General features: G+C 37.2%; 4 protein-coding genes and 1 pseudogene across 5 annotated transcripts; 4 read left to right on the forward strand and 1 right to left on the reverse strand.

Annotated features, from left to right (window-relative positions):
- The first annotated feature begins 21 nt into the window (after window positions 1-21).
- Window positions 22-955, forward strand: LOC125212856 (ethylene-responsive transcription factor RAP2-11-like). Its single transcript, XM_048113133.1, has one exon. The coding sequence runs from the start codon at window positions 225-227 to the stop codon at window positions 840-842; it is 618 nt and encodes a 205-aa protein (XP_047969090.1). The 5' UTR covers window positions 22-224; the 3' UTR covers window positions 843-955.
- Window positions 956-1,449: 494 nt separating this feature from the next.
- LOC125211974 lies at window positions 1,450-4,466 on the forward strand. Of its 2 annotated transcripts, none has more exons than XM_048111950.1 (8): window positions 1,450-1,743; window positions 2,397-2,517; window positions 2,694-2,799; window positions 3,130-3,312; window positions 3,394-3,831; window positions 3,943-4,011; window positions 4,093-4,172; window positions 4,258-4,466. In XM_048111950.1, the coding sequence occupies exons 2-7, from the start codon at window positions 2,470-2,472 to the stop codon at window positions 4,155-4,157; spliced, it is 909 nt and encodes a 302-aa protein (XP_047967907.1). In that variant the 5' UTR covers window positions 1,450-1,743; window positions 2,397-2,469; the 3' UTR covers window positions 4,158-4,172; window positions 4,258-4,466. The 2 variants fall into 2 exon arrangements, with proteins under 2 accessions (XP_047967907.1, XP_047967906.1); XM_048111949.1 differs by having other exon boundaries at window positions 1,450-1,697.
- A 22-nt stretch (window positions 4,467-4,488) lies between these two features.
- On the reverse strand, window positions 4,489-5,712 carry LOC125209798 (annotated as a pseudogene).
- Window positions 5,713-6,037: 325 nt separating this feature from the next.
- LOC125215290 (mitochondrial dicarboxylate/tricarboxylate transporter DTC) lies at window positions 6,038-9,631 on the forward strand. Its single transcript, XM_048116665.1, has 6 exons — window positions 6,038-6,241; window positions 6,985-7,068; window positions 8,036-8,097; window positions 8,305-8,666; window positions 8,759-8,973; window positions 9,335-9,631. Exons 1-6 carry the CDS (start codon window positions 6,125-6,127, stop codon window positions 9,389-9,391), a joined length of 897 nt encoding a protein of 298 aa, XP_047972622.1. The 5' UTR covers window positions 6,038-6,124; the 3' UTR covers window positions 9,392-9,631.
- An 858-nt stretch (window positions 9,632-10,489) lies between these two features.
- Window positions 10,490-13,115, forward strand: LOC125214181 (5'-adenylylsulfate reductase-like 5). The gene is made up of 4 exons (XM_048115085.1): window positions 10,490-10,800; window positions 11,664-11,845; window positions 12,194-12,318; window positions 12,431-13,115. The coding sequence occupies exons 1-4, from the start codon at window positions 10,609-10,611 to the stop codon at window positions 12,850-12,852; spliced, it is 921 nt and encodes a 306-aa protein (XP_047971042.1). The 5' UTR covers window positions 10,490-10,608; the 3' UTR covers window positions 12,853-13,115.
- The last annotated feature ends 87 nt before the right edge of the window (window positions 13,116-13,202 follow it).

Here is a 13,202-nt window from a genome sequence, read left to right on the forward strand (position 1 = left end):
TACTAAGCTTGTACTTTCATTCACTCATAATCCTTAAACTTATCAAATCTCGATCATTTTCCATCAACATTCATTACAAGATAAAGCCTGTCATGCTTAGGACTAATGACAAAACATCTTCATTGAAAAATCAGGCAACCAACCACACAAGACAAGTAAATGGGACAATCCAACACCTTGTATAAGACCAACATACTTCTCTTTCTCCTCAACAATCCTAAGACATGGACAACAACCATGGAGCCTCCAAGTCACGAGGTCGTCACACCACCAGAAGCAAGTTCGTGGGCGTGAGACAGAGGCCCTCGGGCAAATGGGTCGCAGAGATCAAGAACACAAGTCAAAAGATCAGGATGTGGCTGGGGACATTTGACACGGCTGAAGAGGCTGCTCGAGCCTATGATGAGGCGGCCTGCCTCCTTCGTGGCTCAAATGCGAGGACCAACTTCTTCAACAGCATTCCCTGCAACCCTGCGCTCTCTTTGAAAATAAGAAACCTTTTCAACCAGAAGAAAGGCCTAACCAACAATCAAAAAACACACACTGTTTCTTCTACTAGTAGTACTAATCCTACTTGTAGTGACAACAACATTAGTGTCTTGAACCCACCATACTTCGAGGATGCGAACAAGCCACGTTCGAGCTGCTTCGTGGGAGGAAATGAAGCGCCTCGTTGCAGCTACTTGGATCAAGCTTCTGCATATGTGATGGATCATCATCAACAAGAAGGTTTCTATTTCCAAAAGGGAGAGAATGAGGGGCAGTTTTCGGATTTCGAACTGATGAATGAGTGCAGTGATCCTTCCTGGGATTTTCCAACTCTGTGCCAAATATTCTGTTAAAGATCAAATCTTTCAAGAATTCCTTTTAGATCAGTAGTTTGTAGTTCCTTCTCGGAAAGCCCATTTTATTTACTTGCATGAACTTATTAATTTGGCCTTTTCTTGATAAGCACAAGATAGCCGTTCTTACATGACTTAGTTATGTTAATAACAAAACAAGACTGGTAAGCAAAAGAAACACACATCCTTCTTCTTGAAGTTAGTATTTATTTTTGTATTTACTATTCATGACTATAATGGACTATTCATGTGGAGTAGGAAACACAACAAAAAAGGGAAACAAGGTGACAAATGTATTGTTTCACTTATTGTGGACAATATCTCCTTTTTTAGCCTTTTTGTAGGCAATGAGTTTTCTGTTTGATTTTGTTTCAATATTCAATGCTTGTTAAATGTATTCGATGATAGCGTAGTTATACATGTGCTAGCAATGTTAGATTGATCCAAATTCACTTATTTTGAAAAAGAATAACATAACACTACCTAAAAACACAAGATTTCATGTTAATTGCATATAATCCCAAATGTGTATCATCTCCTATATAGTTGGAATAATTATTGAGAGAAATGAGATGGAGGAAGAGAGTGGAATTACACTAGAGAAAAGCAGAAAGAAGAACATGTAATGGGTGTAGCCACGTCATCTCCATAGCTTTCCCTTTCTACAATAAAAAGACCAAACATTTGAATCAAATTCTCTTTATACAAACTACTAACCTCAAACAACTTCTTCACCTCTCATTTCTCCCTGTTTCTGTACAAATTATTCAGTTCATTCCTACAAAAAAAAAGATTGTATTTTTACTCTTATTTGCTTTCTTTTTCCCTTCTGCTCACCCCCTTCATTAACTACAGGTATAATCAATTCATTGCTTAATTAATTTCAGAAAGTGAAGAAAAGGTGCAGCCCAGTTCATTTATTGCCATGATTTTGCTCAATTTTACTTTTTTTTTAAAAATCTGTGCTTGATTGTTGTCTGGTATGCTGCTTGCATTAAATAGGGTTTGTTTGTGTTTTGTTTCCATTTGTATAACATATTCTGTATGAATCATCATCAAATTAGCTGTTTTCTTTGTGTTATCTTCTATTTGTCTTGGTTTAAATGATGCTGTTGATTCTCAAGCCATGAACCTTTTCTGTAAAAATTATTGAATGATAGAAAAATCAAGTATTGTATGAACAGGGATTGTGGGATTTAGTTAAATTTTGAGTTTCTTCCAAATTTGTATTGTTTTTGGTCAAATTGTGAAACCGACAAACCATAAATGGAATAGAAAAAGGAGAAGTAGAGTGCAGAATAAAGATATATTTTTGTTCAATTTATATTATTTTCTGAACCTAGAATAGTAGTAGGAATGTTCAAGGTTTCCCTTTTCATTCTTCTTTTGTGGTTCAATAATTCAATAATAAGAAAAAATGGCAAACTTTGATAGAAGCACTATATTCTTATTCATAATTGGTATTCTGCCTTTTCTGATGCTTAAAACTGTTCGAGTTTCATGACTTATAGCTGTTTCTGTTTCTTTGTGCTTTTTCCCATGCCTGTGATTCAGGAGCGTAGGTGTTGCGGAAAGATTTATATTTTTACTCGTACTCTGATTGCATCCGGGGTCACTATTCGGAGAAATGGATGGCGGGGAGGGCAGAACACTATCGACTCAAGATATACAACTGGTGAGCTTTTGGAATTGAATTAGTTTGAACGGTTGGTTTGCATATTTGATGAATAGGAAGAAATAATGTAAGTGTGCTATTCATGAATGCTGTGATGTAGTTTTAGCAATTCCGTTCAGCTTTGATGTCAACGAGCCTCTGGATTCGTCTGATGGATTGTATGTTTCTCATCTCAGGTTCAAAATCGTATTGAACAGTGTCTTCAGCATTACATGAATAAAAAAGAGGTCGTTAATGCTCTCAGTGTTCAGGGCAACATCGAGCCTTGTGTGACTGAATTAGGTGGAGTATGATTATCTGCTTCTGTCTCGTCTTTGATTATTACTGCACAATCTTTAGCACCTATCAGTGTATTTTATAATTCTCCGAACTCCACGAATATATTGTAGGGAGATGATTGTGAAACGATCAGCAATAGTGATCTCGTATTGGAAAGATGCATCAATTTGTGTATTTCTTATAAAATACTAGTAGTACTATATTAGTTATCCCTACTTGTTGCAGTAGTGACTTGATGGGGCTCGAAAAACTTATATTTTTGTATCGGCATCTTGGTTGAATCACTGTGCTCGAATGTCCATCCGGTTAATCCTGCTTGCTGCTTGTTTCCAGTTTGGCAGAGGCTTGAAGATAAAAATCAAGAATTTTTCAAGGCTTATTATCTCAAGTTGTTGGTGAAGGAACAAATATTGGAATTCAACCGTTTGCTTTCCGAACAGGCGGATCTGATGCGTAGAGCCCCTTTAAACCGAATCACTCCTTACCTTCCATCTAACGGATCACACGTCTCACCAAGTAAGACATGATATTTCATTGTGTTCGTTCAACTACTTTTACTTTCGTTTTTCTCTGATATCCAATATTTCTATCTTGCAGCACAGCATATCTCGAATACCCAAAATACCCAACTCGTGAAAACAGAGAACACGCAGCAGGCGAATACGTCCAACAATTGTGGATCAGCAATCCAACCATGCATGCAAGGAGCTATCAATGGGCCTGTTCATACTAGAAAGATCGACGTTTCTCCAAACCTGCTCCTTTCTCAGAACTCAGAGCTGTCTCAGATGATAAACGGGAAATGTGTGAAGACAGAAGCCGGTTATGCTGGTAGCTCGCCTTTCGCTTTTAGTCCACCTAGCAATTATCTGGATCCACGTCCTCGGATTGGTGATGCGTCCGTGTCATCTTTCAGTAGCGTAGATTCTAACGCACAGCATCTCAACAACACTCTCATGGATGGAGACACTTCCGCCTTTGGATTTTTCGCGCATAGTTTCCCCGAGCTGGAAGCTGATTTCACAACTGGTTCTGGTCTGATTTCTCCCTCTCCACACACAAACACACACATACACAAATAAAAACATCAAAATCTTGACTTCTGGGATATAATCGAATTGTGTGAACTTCGTATGTCTGTATCAGAATTACTGGAGAGTTACTGTGGGCCTCCCTTCGTACCAACCGACACTAACGACTTTGTGCATCCTCACGGTGCGTGCATCACTGAACTCTAGAGGTGTGCACCGTTTCATAACTAATATACTTACCGACTGGTCTACTCTCTTTCTCCAGGGGGAGTCGAGAATCTGGAACCTGGATCGAAAAATATGAGATTTCAGTGCTTTGGTGGCGATTGACTCGATGTTCCAAGTGTAATTATTTGCCTCAATTTCGTATCGCATCGCTGCCAACTAGTTGTATGATAGTTTGTGCTGAATTATGTGTCTGGTGCTGCAGTTTTGCTTGATAGGAACAAAATGAATCATCTCAACACAACTACTTCAATTCTGGAGTAAGATTTAGAGACTTGTTTAACATTTTGGGTGGTTTAGTTGTATGGTTGTTGTTAGGTTTCATCTATATTTATGTATAGTGATGCTAAAGTTGTATAAATAGGCCATTGTTTGTTTGTGTACATTGTATTTGTATAAATGTTTTGTTTTCCATTTTTGTGCACACTTTTTTCAGTCAAGAAAAGAGGTCCTTTGGCACAAGTTTCTTGACCTTATCAAAAAGAACACTATTACTACGGTTCAATCAACATCGAAAAAGTGGCGACGTCGAGTTTGAATCCCCTCGAATCCATCTCTTCCAACATCGGAATTGCATTGTCCATCTTGTTCCACTTGAGAAGACCTTGTACAAAAACATTGTACGTCACAGAATCCGGCAAACAATCATCGCTTACCATTTGCATCATCAAATCCTTAGACTCGTCGCTCTGCCCTTGTTTGCATAGCGCACCAATCAGAGTAGCGTACGCTATAACATCAGGATGCAAACCTTTAGATGGAAGCTCGTCAAACATATCCTTTGCTTGTAAAACTTGATCATCTTTGCATAATCCATCGATGAGGATATTATATGTTACTATATCCGGAACTACGCGTCTCTCTTCCATGGTTTGCAATATGGAAAATGCTTCGCCAACACGATGAGCTCTACACAAACCATCCAACAAGTATCACAAATGTTTACATCAAGAGACACTTGTAGTGATTCCATCACTTTGAACAGATCCAAGCCTGCTTTGCATCGGCCTTCACAAAATAAGGCCCGGAGCAATATTCTATAAGAAACCAACCCCTTGGCACGAATCATGTCAAAAACACGTGAAACTTCATCGCATCGCCCTATTCTGAAATATCCATTCATCAAAGTATTTAGGCTCGACGCCGGATCTAGCTGCCAATAGAAAAATATTTTCAGCTTGTGCTATGTTTCTTAGCATACAATAACCATTCATGAATGCAGTGTATGCGACAATGTTGGGTTGGATATGCATTTGTTTCATAATCGCCAAAATATGCTCTGCTTCTTCCATCCTTCCCTCTTTGCACAAAGCAGCCACAAATATGTTGCATATATTCACTCTCTCTTTGTTGTGAGTGATAGTATTTCAAACATTTTGGTGAATAATATGGGCTACTCTTATTTTATTGGAGCCTAGTATATTAAGTTTGATGAATTCCGATATTTGTTTTACGAGGTCAATAAGAGTATGTTGTAATCAAATTGGTTTTCTTTGAAAATATTGACTAATTTAAGCAACTAAAGTCATACTAACTCGCAAAATGATAATGTGGAAATAAATGAGTAGTTTAAAAAAGTGTATGGCTATTTTGTTAATGCATTTCAAAAGGCAAAAAAGGAACGGATCAATTAAATGTAAGAAATTAAACCAGTTTTCATTCTCGAATAGGATAAAGTAATTTTCTCGATAAAATAAAGTAGAACTATGCATCAACAATTACAATTGTTAGGAACATTAACAAATATACACATCACACATTTTCATTTTTATGATACTAGTACTAGTATTTTATCAAGTATTCTAAAATAAATATAAAATTTTAATTTTTTTTAAATTTTAGTTAATTAAAAAAATATAATTATTATGTGAATTAGATTGAATTGAAAGGAAGGATATTATTTTAATTAAAAAACACAAAATTATAGGAGAAGCAGTATTGAGAATATTGAATGGAAAGGGAACCATAAAAACCCTTAGCAATTAGCATAGTCTCTCACTTCACACCACTTCACCTCACTGCACTCTTTCTCTCTCTAGTCATCTTCTTTTTTGGTTGAGAGAGAAAGAAAAATGGCCGCCGAGAAGCCCAAGACAGCTGGGGTTTGGCCTACGGTGAAGCCCTTTGTTAATGGCGGTGCATCTGGAATGCTCGCTACCTGCGTTATTCAGCCTATCGATATGATCAAGGTATCCAATTTTGTGTTTCATACTTGCATACTTACTCTATCTACTAAATTGCAGCTCTTAGCTAAAAGATATTGTTTGATTTTGTGGGATCTCGTGTATTGTTCATAGATGATTGCTGGGTTTTGGGATGGTGATACGTCTTATGGGTTTCTTTTTTTGAATCTAAAAATTGAATCTTGTTAAGGATTGGTGATCTTTCTCTTTTCCCGCTGTCATGGGTTATAGATCTCTTGTTTTTCATGGGGGTATGGGTTTAGAGAATGTGTTGATTTTTTTGTGATGAGTAAGTGTTTCCTGGTTGGAATGTGAATTCTTGATGGACTTTGTTAGATCTAATGATCAATCTATGTTTCTGAGGATATGGGAATCGCTGATTTGGGATGACATTGAATGCCCTAACTTGTGTTTTGTATCAGCTGAAGGATCATCTTATTAGGTAAGATGGGTTTCCTTTATTAATCTTGTTAAGGATTGGTGTCTTTGTGGATTGCTGCTGCCATGCGTTATGAACCTCTTGATGTTTATGGGGTTAGAGAATGTGTTGTTTTTCACTTTTTTGTTATGAGCAAGTGTGATATGGTTGGAAGGTGAATTCTTGATTTGCTTTGTTAGATCTAATGATCAATTTGTGTTTGTGAGAATCTGGGAATCCCTGCTTTGGGATGATGTTGTATGCCTTTAATTTGTGTTTTGTATCAGCTGAAGTGTATTGAATGTTGATCTTTGTGCTCTTCATTTTTCAGGTGAGAATACAGCTAGGCCAGGGATCAGCTGGTGAGGTGACTAGAAATATGCTTAAAAACGACGGTATCGGTGCCTTTTACAAGGTTTGTTTGTATTGAGTTTGTATATATATCTTTTTATAGTCTTTGTAATCTGAAGGTGGTTTTCGGCATATGGGATTGTGCTATAAACATTTGGCCTTTGGTTGATTTGTGAAAGAAGTAGAGAACTTTTTTTAAAAAAAATAGTGCCATTGCCTGTCTTATCTTCACTCATCGGAATCATTTTTCTCGCATTATACCGCTCGCGATCAAGCCATGGATTTGATTGGAACTGTCTTTTGCAGTTTCCAAGTATGGCGTCTTTTTTATTTTAGATTTGTTTACAAGTGATGGTTGAATGGTGTGGTACCTTTTACAAGGTTTGTTTGGCTACAGTTTGTTATGCTATCTTTGTTCGTGTTCTTTGTAGTCTGGAGGTGGTTTTCAGCATATGGGATTGTTCTTAACATTTGGCCTTTGGTTGATTTGGTTTATAGTAAATCGTGAAAGAAACTTTTCTGCCATTGCCTGTCTTATCTCTACTCATTGGAATCATTTATTTTGCATTATACTGCTTCCGATCAAGCCATGGAATTGTTTGAAACTGTCTTTTGCACTTTCCAAGTATGGGCTTCTTTTGATTTTAGATTTGTTTATAAGTGGTGGTTGAATGATTTTCATAAGCAATAAGTCTCCAAATGATGTTGGAGAATGTTTGGGACATTATTATTACTCCACAGATCAGTATGGCCTGAGTATTATGGCTCGTTGATTTTGGTTGAATCATTTTGCCTTCGCCACCTCTGTTTTGATCGCGGATATCTTTAAGCCCTTCTCCTTTAAATTCTGATTTTCTTAATACGAGCAGTTATGTCAAAATACTGCAACGTTAAAAGTACATCTGTATTAGCCACAATGGTTATAGATTTAAGATAGAACGCACTTCTTCTGATCCACGAGAATTTAGCCGTTATCGGACGTATTTGGTTTGCTACTGGACTCCTTTAGTTAATTTTATTTGTTTCTGCAGGGTTTGTCCGCTGGGCTTCTTAGACAAGCAACATACACAACTGCTCGTCTTGGGTCATTTAGGTAAGTATTTGCTTTCGACCTTGTTGATCAATGGAATCATGACCATGTTGATTAGGAAACTATTGGCTCTTTCACATCTTGTTATGTTTACGTTCCTTATGTATGGTTACTTTTTCACCAAATGAACCATTTAACAATACCCGATGTCCCTTTACCTATAACTGCACAATAGCATTTGCTTACTCGAACTTGTATTTTGTGTCGTAGGATTTTGACAAACAAAGCAATAGAGGCTAATGATGGGAAGCCGTTGCCCCTTTACCAGAAGGCTCTATGCGGACTGACCGCAGGAGCAATTGGAGCATGTTTTGGCAGCCCTGCTGATTTGGCTCTCATTCGTATGCAAGCTGATGCAACACTACCTGTCGCGCAACGAAGGAATTACACTAATGCATTCCATGCCCTTTACCGTATTGTTGCTGATGAAGGAGTTCTAGCACTGTGGAAAGGTGCCGGTCCAACTGTGGTGAGGGCTATGGCACTCAACATGGGTATGCTTGCTTCGTACGACCAAAGTGTGGAGTTCTGCAAGGACAATCTTGGTCTTGGTGAAGCTGCTACAGTTGTTGGTAGGATACTCTTTTTTGCTGATACACCTCGTTTTTTCCTTCGCTTCTGAATCTTGCCAAGAGTCTGAAGCTTTTCCATGATCTTTCTTCAGGGGCTAGTTCCGTATCAGGTTTCTTCGCTGCAGCCTGCAGTTTGCCCTTCGACTATGTCAAAACCCAAATTCAGAAAATGCAGCCCGATGCTCAAGGGAAGTATCCTTACACGGGCTCTCTCGATTGTGCCATGAAGACGTTGAAGGCAGGCGGACCCTTCAAATTTTACACTGGATTTCCAGTATATTGTGTCAGGATTGCTCCTCATGTCATGGTATAATCTCCTCTCTCTCTCACACACACATATCATTAGTTCTATAATACCCCTCAATCGATTATCAGAATAACGAATAAGTGATGTCACGTTCTAGTATAATTATAATTAACAGATGCTAGTACTTTTAATATACTTAGGACTATAAATTTTTAACTCATATAATTGAGTTTATGACAAAGGCGAACGTAACAAAGCAAGTTGTCAAAAGTATCAAACTATATACATATACAGAAATATACGCAGCAGTATAAGCTGAAATTACATACACAAATAGACAAAACTCTAATCGAACAACGAATAGTTGTTTTATGTCTAGGCCTCCGTTTGGAGTGTTACAAGTTGGTTTTTGATGCTGCAGATGACATGGATATTCTTGAACCAAATCCAGAAAATCGAGAAGAAGGCTGGGCTGTAAGTCAAGGTGGAGAAGCTGGTTTTTGAGCTATGAATTCAGAATAATGTTTGGCCATTTTGGAATATTATTTTTGAGATTAACAGACAATCAGATTTTTGTACTGACCTGGATTTGGTTGAGATTAGGATATGATTGCCAGCTGCTGGGAATTTTACATTTCACTTCATTTGGAATTTTGGGATGGTTTTATTCACTAAATAATCAATACATATTCTCAGCTGCAGAAATGCTTTCGATTTATAGTACTGTACTATGTAACTCTTTCTTATGCTTTCTTCAACTATTTACCATCATTTCCATATCAATTTCTTCATGGCATGGCATGGCAGGTTTCTTAAACTATGAGATCGTTCGCTGTCCCGTCATTGGTTAACGACATTGCTTTTATCTTTCAGTCATGAGATCGTCATTTGTTTGTTTCCCGGTTATTGGTTGCTGATTTTGTTTGTATCTCTCAGTCATGAGATTGTCATTTCTGTGTTTTTTCTGTCATTGGTTGATGTTATTTTTTGAATCTTAGTCACGAGATCATGTAAAAACATCAAATTTTGATTGTTATGTATAGTTAATATGTTATGTTTAGAGAGAAAAAGTGATTGCATACGTTAACGAAGAAATAAAAAAGTAATTAACGTGATGTTGCAAGTGTTATGTTATGAGAGGAAAGATTAATAAAAAAAAGTAATTGAGTAACGCTAAAAAAGATGTTCCCTCAAAAAGTAATTAGATATACTTTATTTCTTACAAAAATAGAAACATTGAAGATTTACAGCCATTATATATAGGCTGGCCTCTAAATTTTACTCCTTTTAGGACTAGTTAAAATTTTACAGGATATCTTATTTTTCACATTCAATTACTTTGAGCATAAAAATATTTGCATCCAATAATCTAATGGATCAAAATTTATTAGTTGATTTCAAATATATCAAAGTCTAGCTAGCTTGGATCAATTTCAAGTCGAATGATATTCCGACTCCGTGCACATGTTTTAATGTCTCTAATATATCATGAATTTGTTAATTAATCACAAGAAGATAAATGAAATTAATCGATAAACTAGTAAAAAAAATAACTTTATAAAAAAGGAGGAATAAGAGAAGAGAGATTGGTGAATCCTTAGATTTTGGGGGCTCATCATTTCCAGCTTAATTTCTAAGGTTTTCTTTTCTTTTTTTTTCCAATCTCTTATTTTGGGGGAATTCGGGAACTTGTTGATGTTGTCCATGGATATTTCGATGGGAAAATGCGTATTAATGTTGATGGTGTGTGTGATGGCGGAATCAGCAGCCTCCTTGCGTTTGGATTCTTCCTCCTCCTCTATTTGTCAGCTGGATTCCGTACCATTTCTTCACGATCTCAATTCTCAGTGCCCGTTTACCGACCCCTTCACTTCTTCACCGATTCAGGTAATTTTTTTGGTTGATTGATTGATTGAATGATTTTGTGCTGTATGCTTAGATATTGGATATTTGTTTTCGTTTTATTGTAGTATTTGGTGAAATCGAGCTTACAAAGATTCGGAGTTTTCTGTAATTGGTTGATGTTCATGGATAGTTTTTGAGCTTGTTGATTATCATATGATTACCTTACAATTAGGGTTCATGTTTGTTGTGGAATTTAGGTTTTTGTTTGAGGACCTTTTTGGTGCTCTGATTTCTCTACCTGCTGTCACAAAACTTTACTTTTAGGTGTGATTATAGAGCATGGTTACCTGAATTGCTAATTATGCATCTCCTTGTAGATGATAAGTGGAATTCTCTTAGCTTTGATTTGATGATTTGTGCTAAATCAACTATCAAGGGAACATATTGGTAATATGTGTTGGACTATTGGTGTTTGTTCAATATCCTGTTATTGTAATCTGGCATTCTAGGATACAGCGTGATAAAAGGGAACTATGGATTGTGTTTGAAGCTTAAATGGCTTATTAATTCGCCTATCATTCGGATCAGCTGTTGCATAGATCACTTGGTCCAGGGTCTCAAGCTGCCACTTGAACATCACAAATAGAACGACCTAAGAAACCTCAAACACATATCCTCTAAGATTGTATATTCCGTTTAGTGTATGTATATTGCATGTTGATTCAAAAGTATGTTAATTTCAGTGATATTGAATGACATCTGTGGATTGATCTGTGTGTGAGTAGCAATGTGCGAAGTGCTTCAAGTAAACTTTTCCATTTCTATTCCTTTTTATGTGCCAACTTCTAGAAGATTATGTTGGTTTATTTTATTCATCATTAATTGATAACCACATATTTGTGAAGGTGAATGGAGAAGCACTTGATAAAGCTATCGCCTCCATTAGGAAGAATGAATATATGGTCGTTTTGTTTTATGCCCCCTGGTGTCCTTTCTCAAGAATCTTCAAGCCTAGGTTTTCTATACTCAGTTCCATGTATCCTCAGATCAAACATGTGATGATCGAACAATCTTCGGCCATGCCTAGGTGGGTATTTCTATTGATCTAATCTATGTTCATTTCATGTACATTTCGTCCACTGGAACCCCAAATAACGGGTTTCTTATAAATCAGTGCTTGGCACTCGTACCATCCAACTACATCTTGGGGTAGAGAGTACTTTAATTGAGCTTGCTCCTTTAAGATAATATAGGGACCGGTGACATTAGACATAATTAAGCTATTGTTGTCTTGTGGACTTGTGGTATGCATTGTTGGCAGTTTTAATGAGCATAGACAATCTTGTAGGCACCTCTGGCCACTGGGAGGTTTATAACCTCTATTCTTTAATTAAATGTCAGCTTTTATCAAAATCTAACCTATATTTGTGTGCAGTGTTTTCTCTAGATATGGCATTCATAGTGTGCCGTCACTGCTGATAGTGAATCAGACAACACGGATTAGGCATCATGGTAGCAAAGATGTCCAGTCACTCGTGAGTTTCTACAAAATAACCACAGGTATTGCATATCCAAAATCATCATCTCTTGTATGTATTCAGATTTTTGTGATAGTACTCTCAGTGGGAAACACATTCTTTTTCAGTTTCTTGAATATATTTATTTATTTCAGGTCTAGATCAAGTAGTAGATATAGCTGAAGAAACACATCGCCATGAGGAAGCCTTTCAGGTTTGGGATGGAGCATCTCTGAAAGAAACCTTGTTGAGCGAACCTTACCTCCTACTTTCCCTAGTATTTGTTCTCTCGAGAGCATTTCTGTATTTCTTTCCAGAATTTGTGTCCGATCTGTCAGCACTATGGGTTGCCTGCATTCCTCATCTGAATCTGGGGATTTTGGGGGAGTCGAGGCAGCTTCTTAGTCATGCTCTCCAACTTATTGATGTGAGGAGAATTTTGAGCAAGCTGAAGATTTGTAAAACCAGGAACTTCCATGAAAGGGCAAGAAATGCTCGGGTCTGGGCGTCATCCCTCGCGTCTGTATCCTTGGGCGAGACATCTTCTTCATCAAGAGTATTAACGTCGAGAGACTAGGTGAGCTCAATCATCTCAGACTGCCTGTGTTGTATCCGGCTGCAAGAAGTAAGTGATAATCAGCAGTCTCCCCCTAACCCCCCAAAACATGAAGGGAAAAAGAAAAAGAAAACTTCCAGAGCTTGTTTGTGTGTCTCCTCCTTTCTTTCCTTCCTTTTTTCTTCTTTTTTGCCCTTTTTTGTTTATGCTTAATATATGTAGTGGCTATATACCCTTTTGTATCATGTAAATTTTGCGAAAATATATTCCTCCATTGTATATCATCATGTAGTTATTTGAGAAAGATGATCTCTCTCTCCCAACCAAATATATGTGCTTGTTGTGCAGTAGTTACTATATAAGCAAAGTGA

Source organism: Salvia hispanica, chromosome 3, assembly GCF_023119035.1.
Source record: "Salvia hispanica cultivar TCC Black 2014 chromosome 3, UniMelb_Shisp_WGS_1.0, whole genome shotgun sequence".
NCBI lineage: Eukaryota > Viridiplantae > Streptophyta > Magnoliopsida > Lamiales > Lamiaceae > Salvia > Salvia hispanica.

Coding starts and splice junctions, on each gene's coding strand:
- LOC125212856 (XM_048113133.1), top strand. CDS start 225: ATGGACAACAACCATGGAGCCTCCAAGTCACGAGGTCGTCACACCACC.
- LOC125214181 (XM_048115085.1), top strand. CDS start 10,609: ATGTTGTCCATGGATATTTCGATGGGAAAATGCGTATTAATGTTGATG. Junction 10,801..11,663: donor TCACTTCTTCACCGATTCAG/GTAATTTTTTTG, acceptor ATATTTGTGAAG/GTGAATGGAGAAGCACTTGA. Junction 11,846..12,193: donor CAATCTTCGGCCATGCCTAG/GTGGGTATTTCT, acceptor ATTTGTGTGCAG/TGTTTTCTCTAGATATGGCA.
- LOC125211974 (XM_048111950.1), top strand. CDS start 2,470: ATGGATGGCGGGGAGGGCAGAACACTATCGACTCAAGATATACAACTG. Junction 3,832..3,942: donor TGATTTCACAACTGGTTCTG/GTCTGATTTCTC, acceptor TGTCTGTATCAG/AATTACTGGAGAGTTACTGT. Junction 4,012..4,092: donor CGACTTTGTGCATCCTCACG/GTGCGTGCATCA, acceptor CTCTTTCTCCAG/GGGGAGTCGAGAATCTGGAA.
- LOC125215290 (XM_048116665.1), top strand. CDS start 6,125: ATGGCCGCCGAGAAGCCCAAGACAGCTGGGGTTTGGCCTACGGTGAAG. Junction 7,069..8,035: donor GTATCGGTGCCTTTTACAAG/GTTTGTTTGTAT, acceptor TTGTTTCTGCAG/GGTTTGTCCGCTGGGCTTCT. Junction 8,974..9,334: donor GGATTGCTCCTCATGTCATG/GTATAATCTCCT, acceptor TTGATGCTGCAG/ATGACATGGATATTCTTGAA.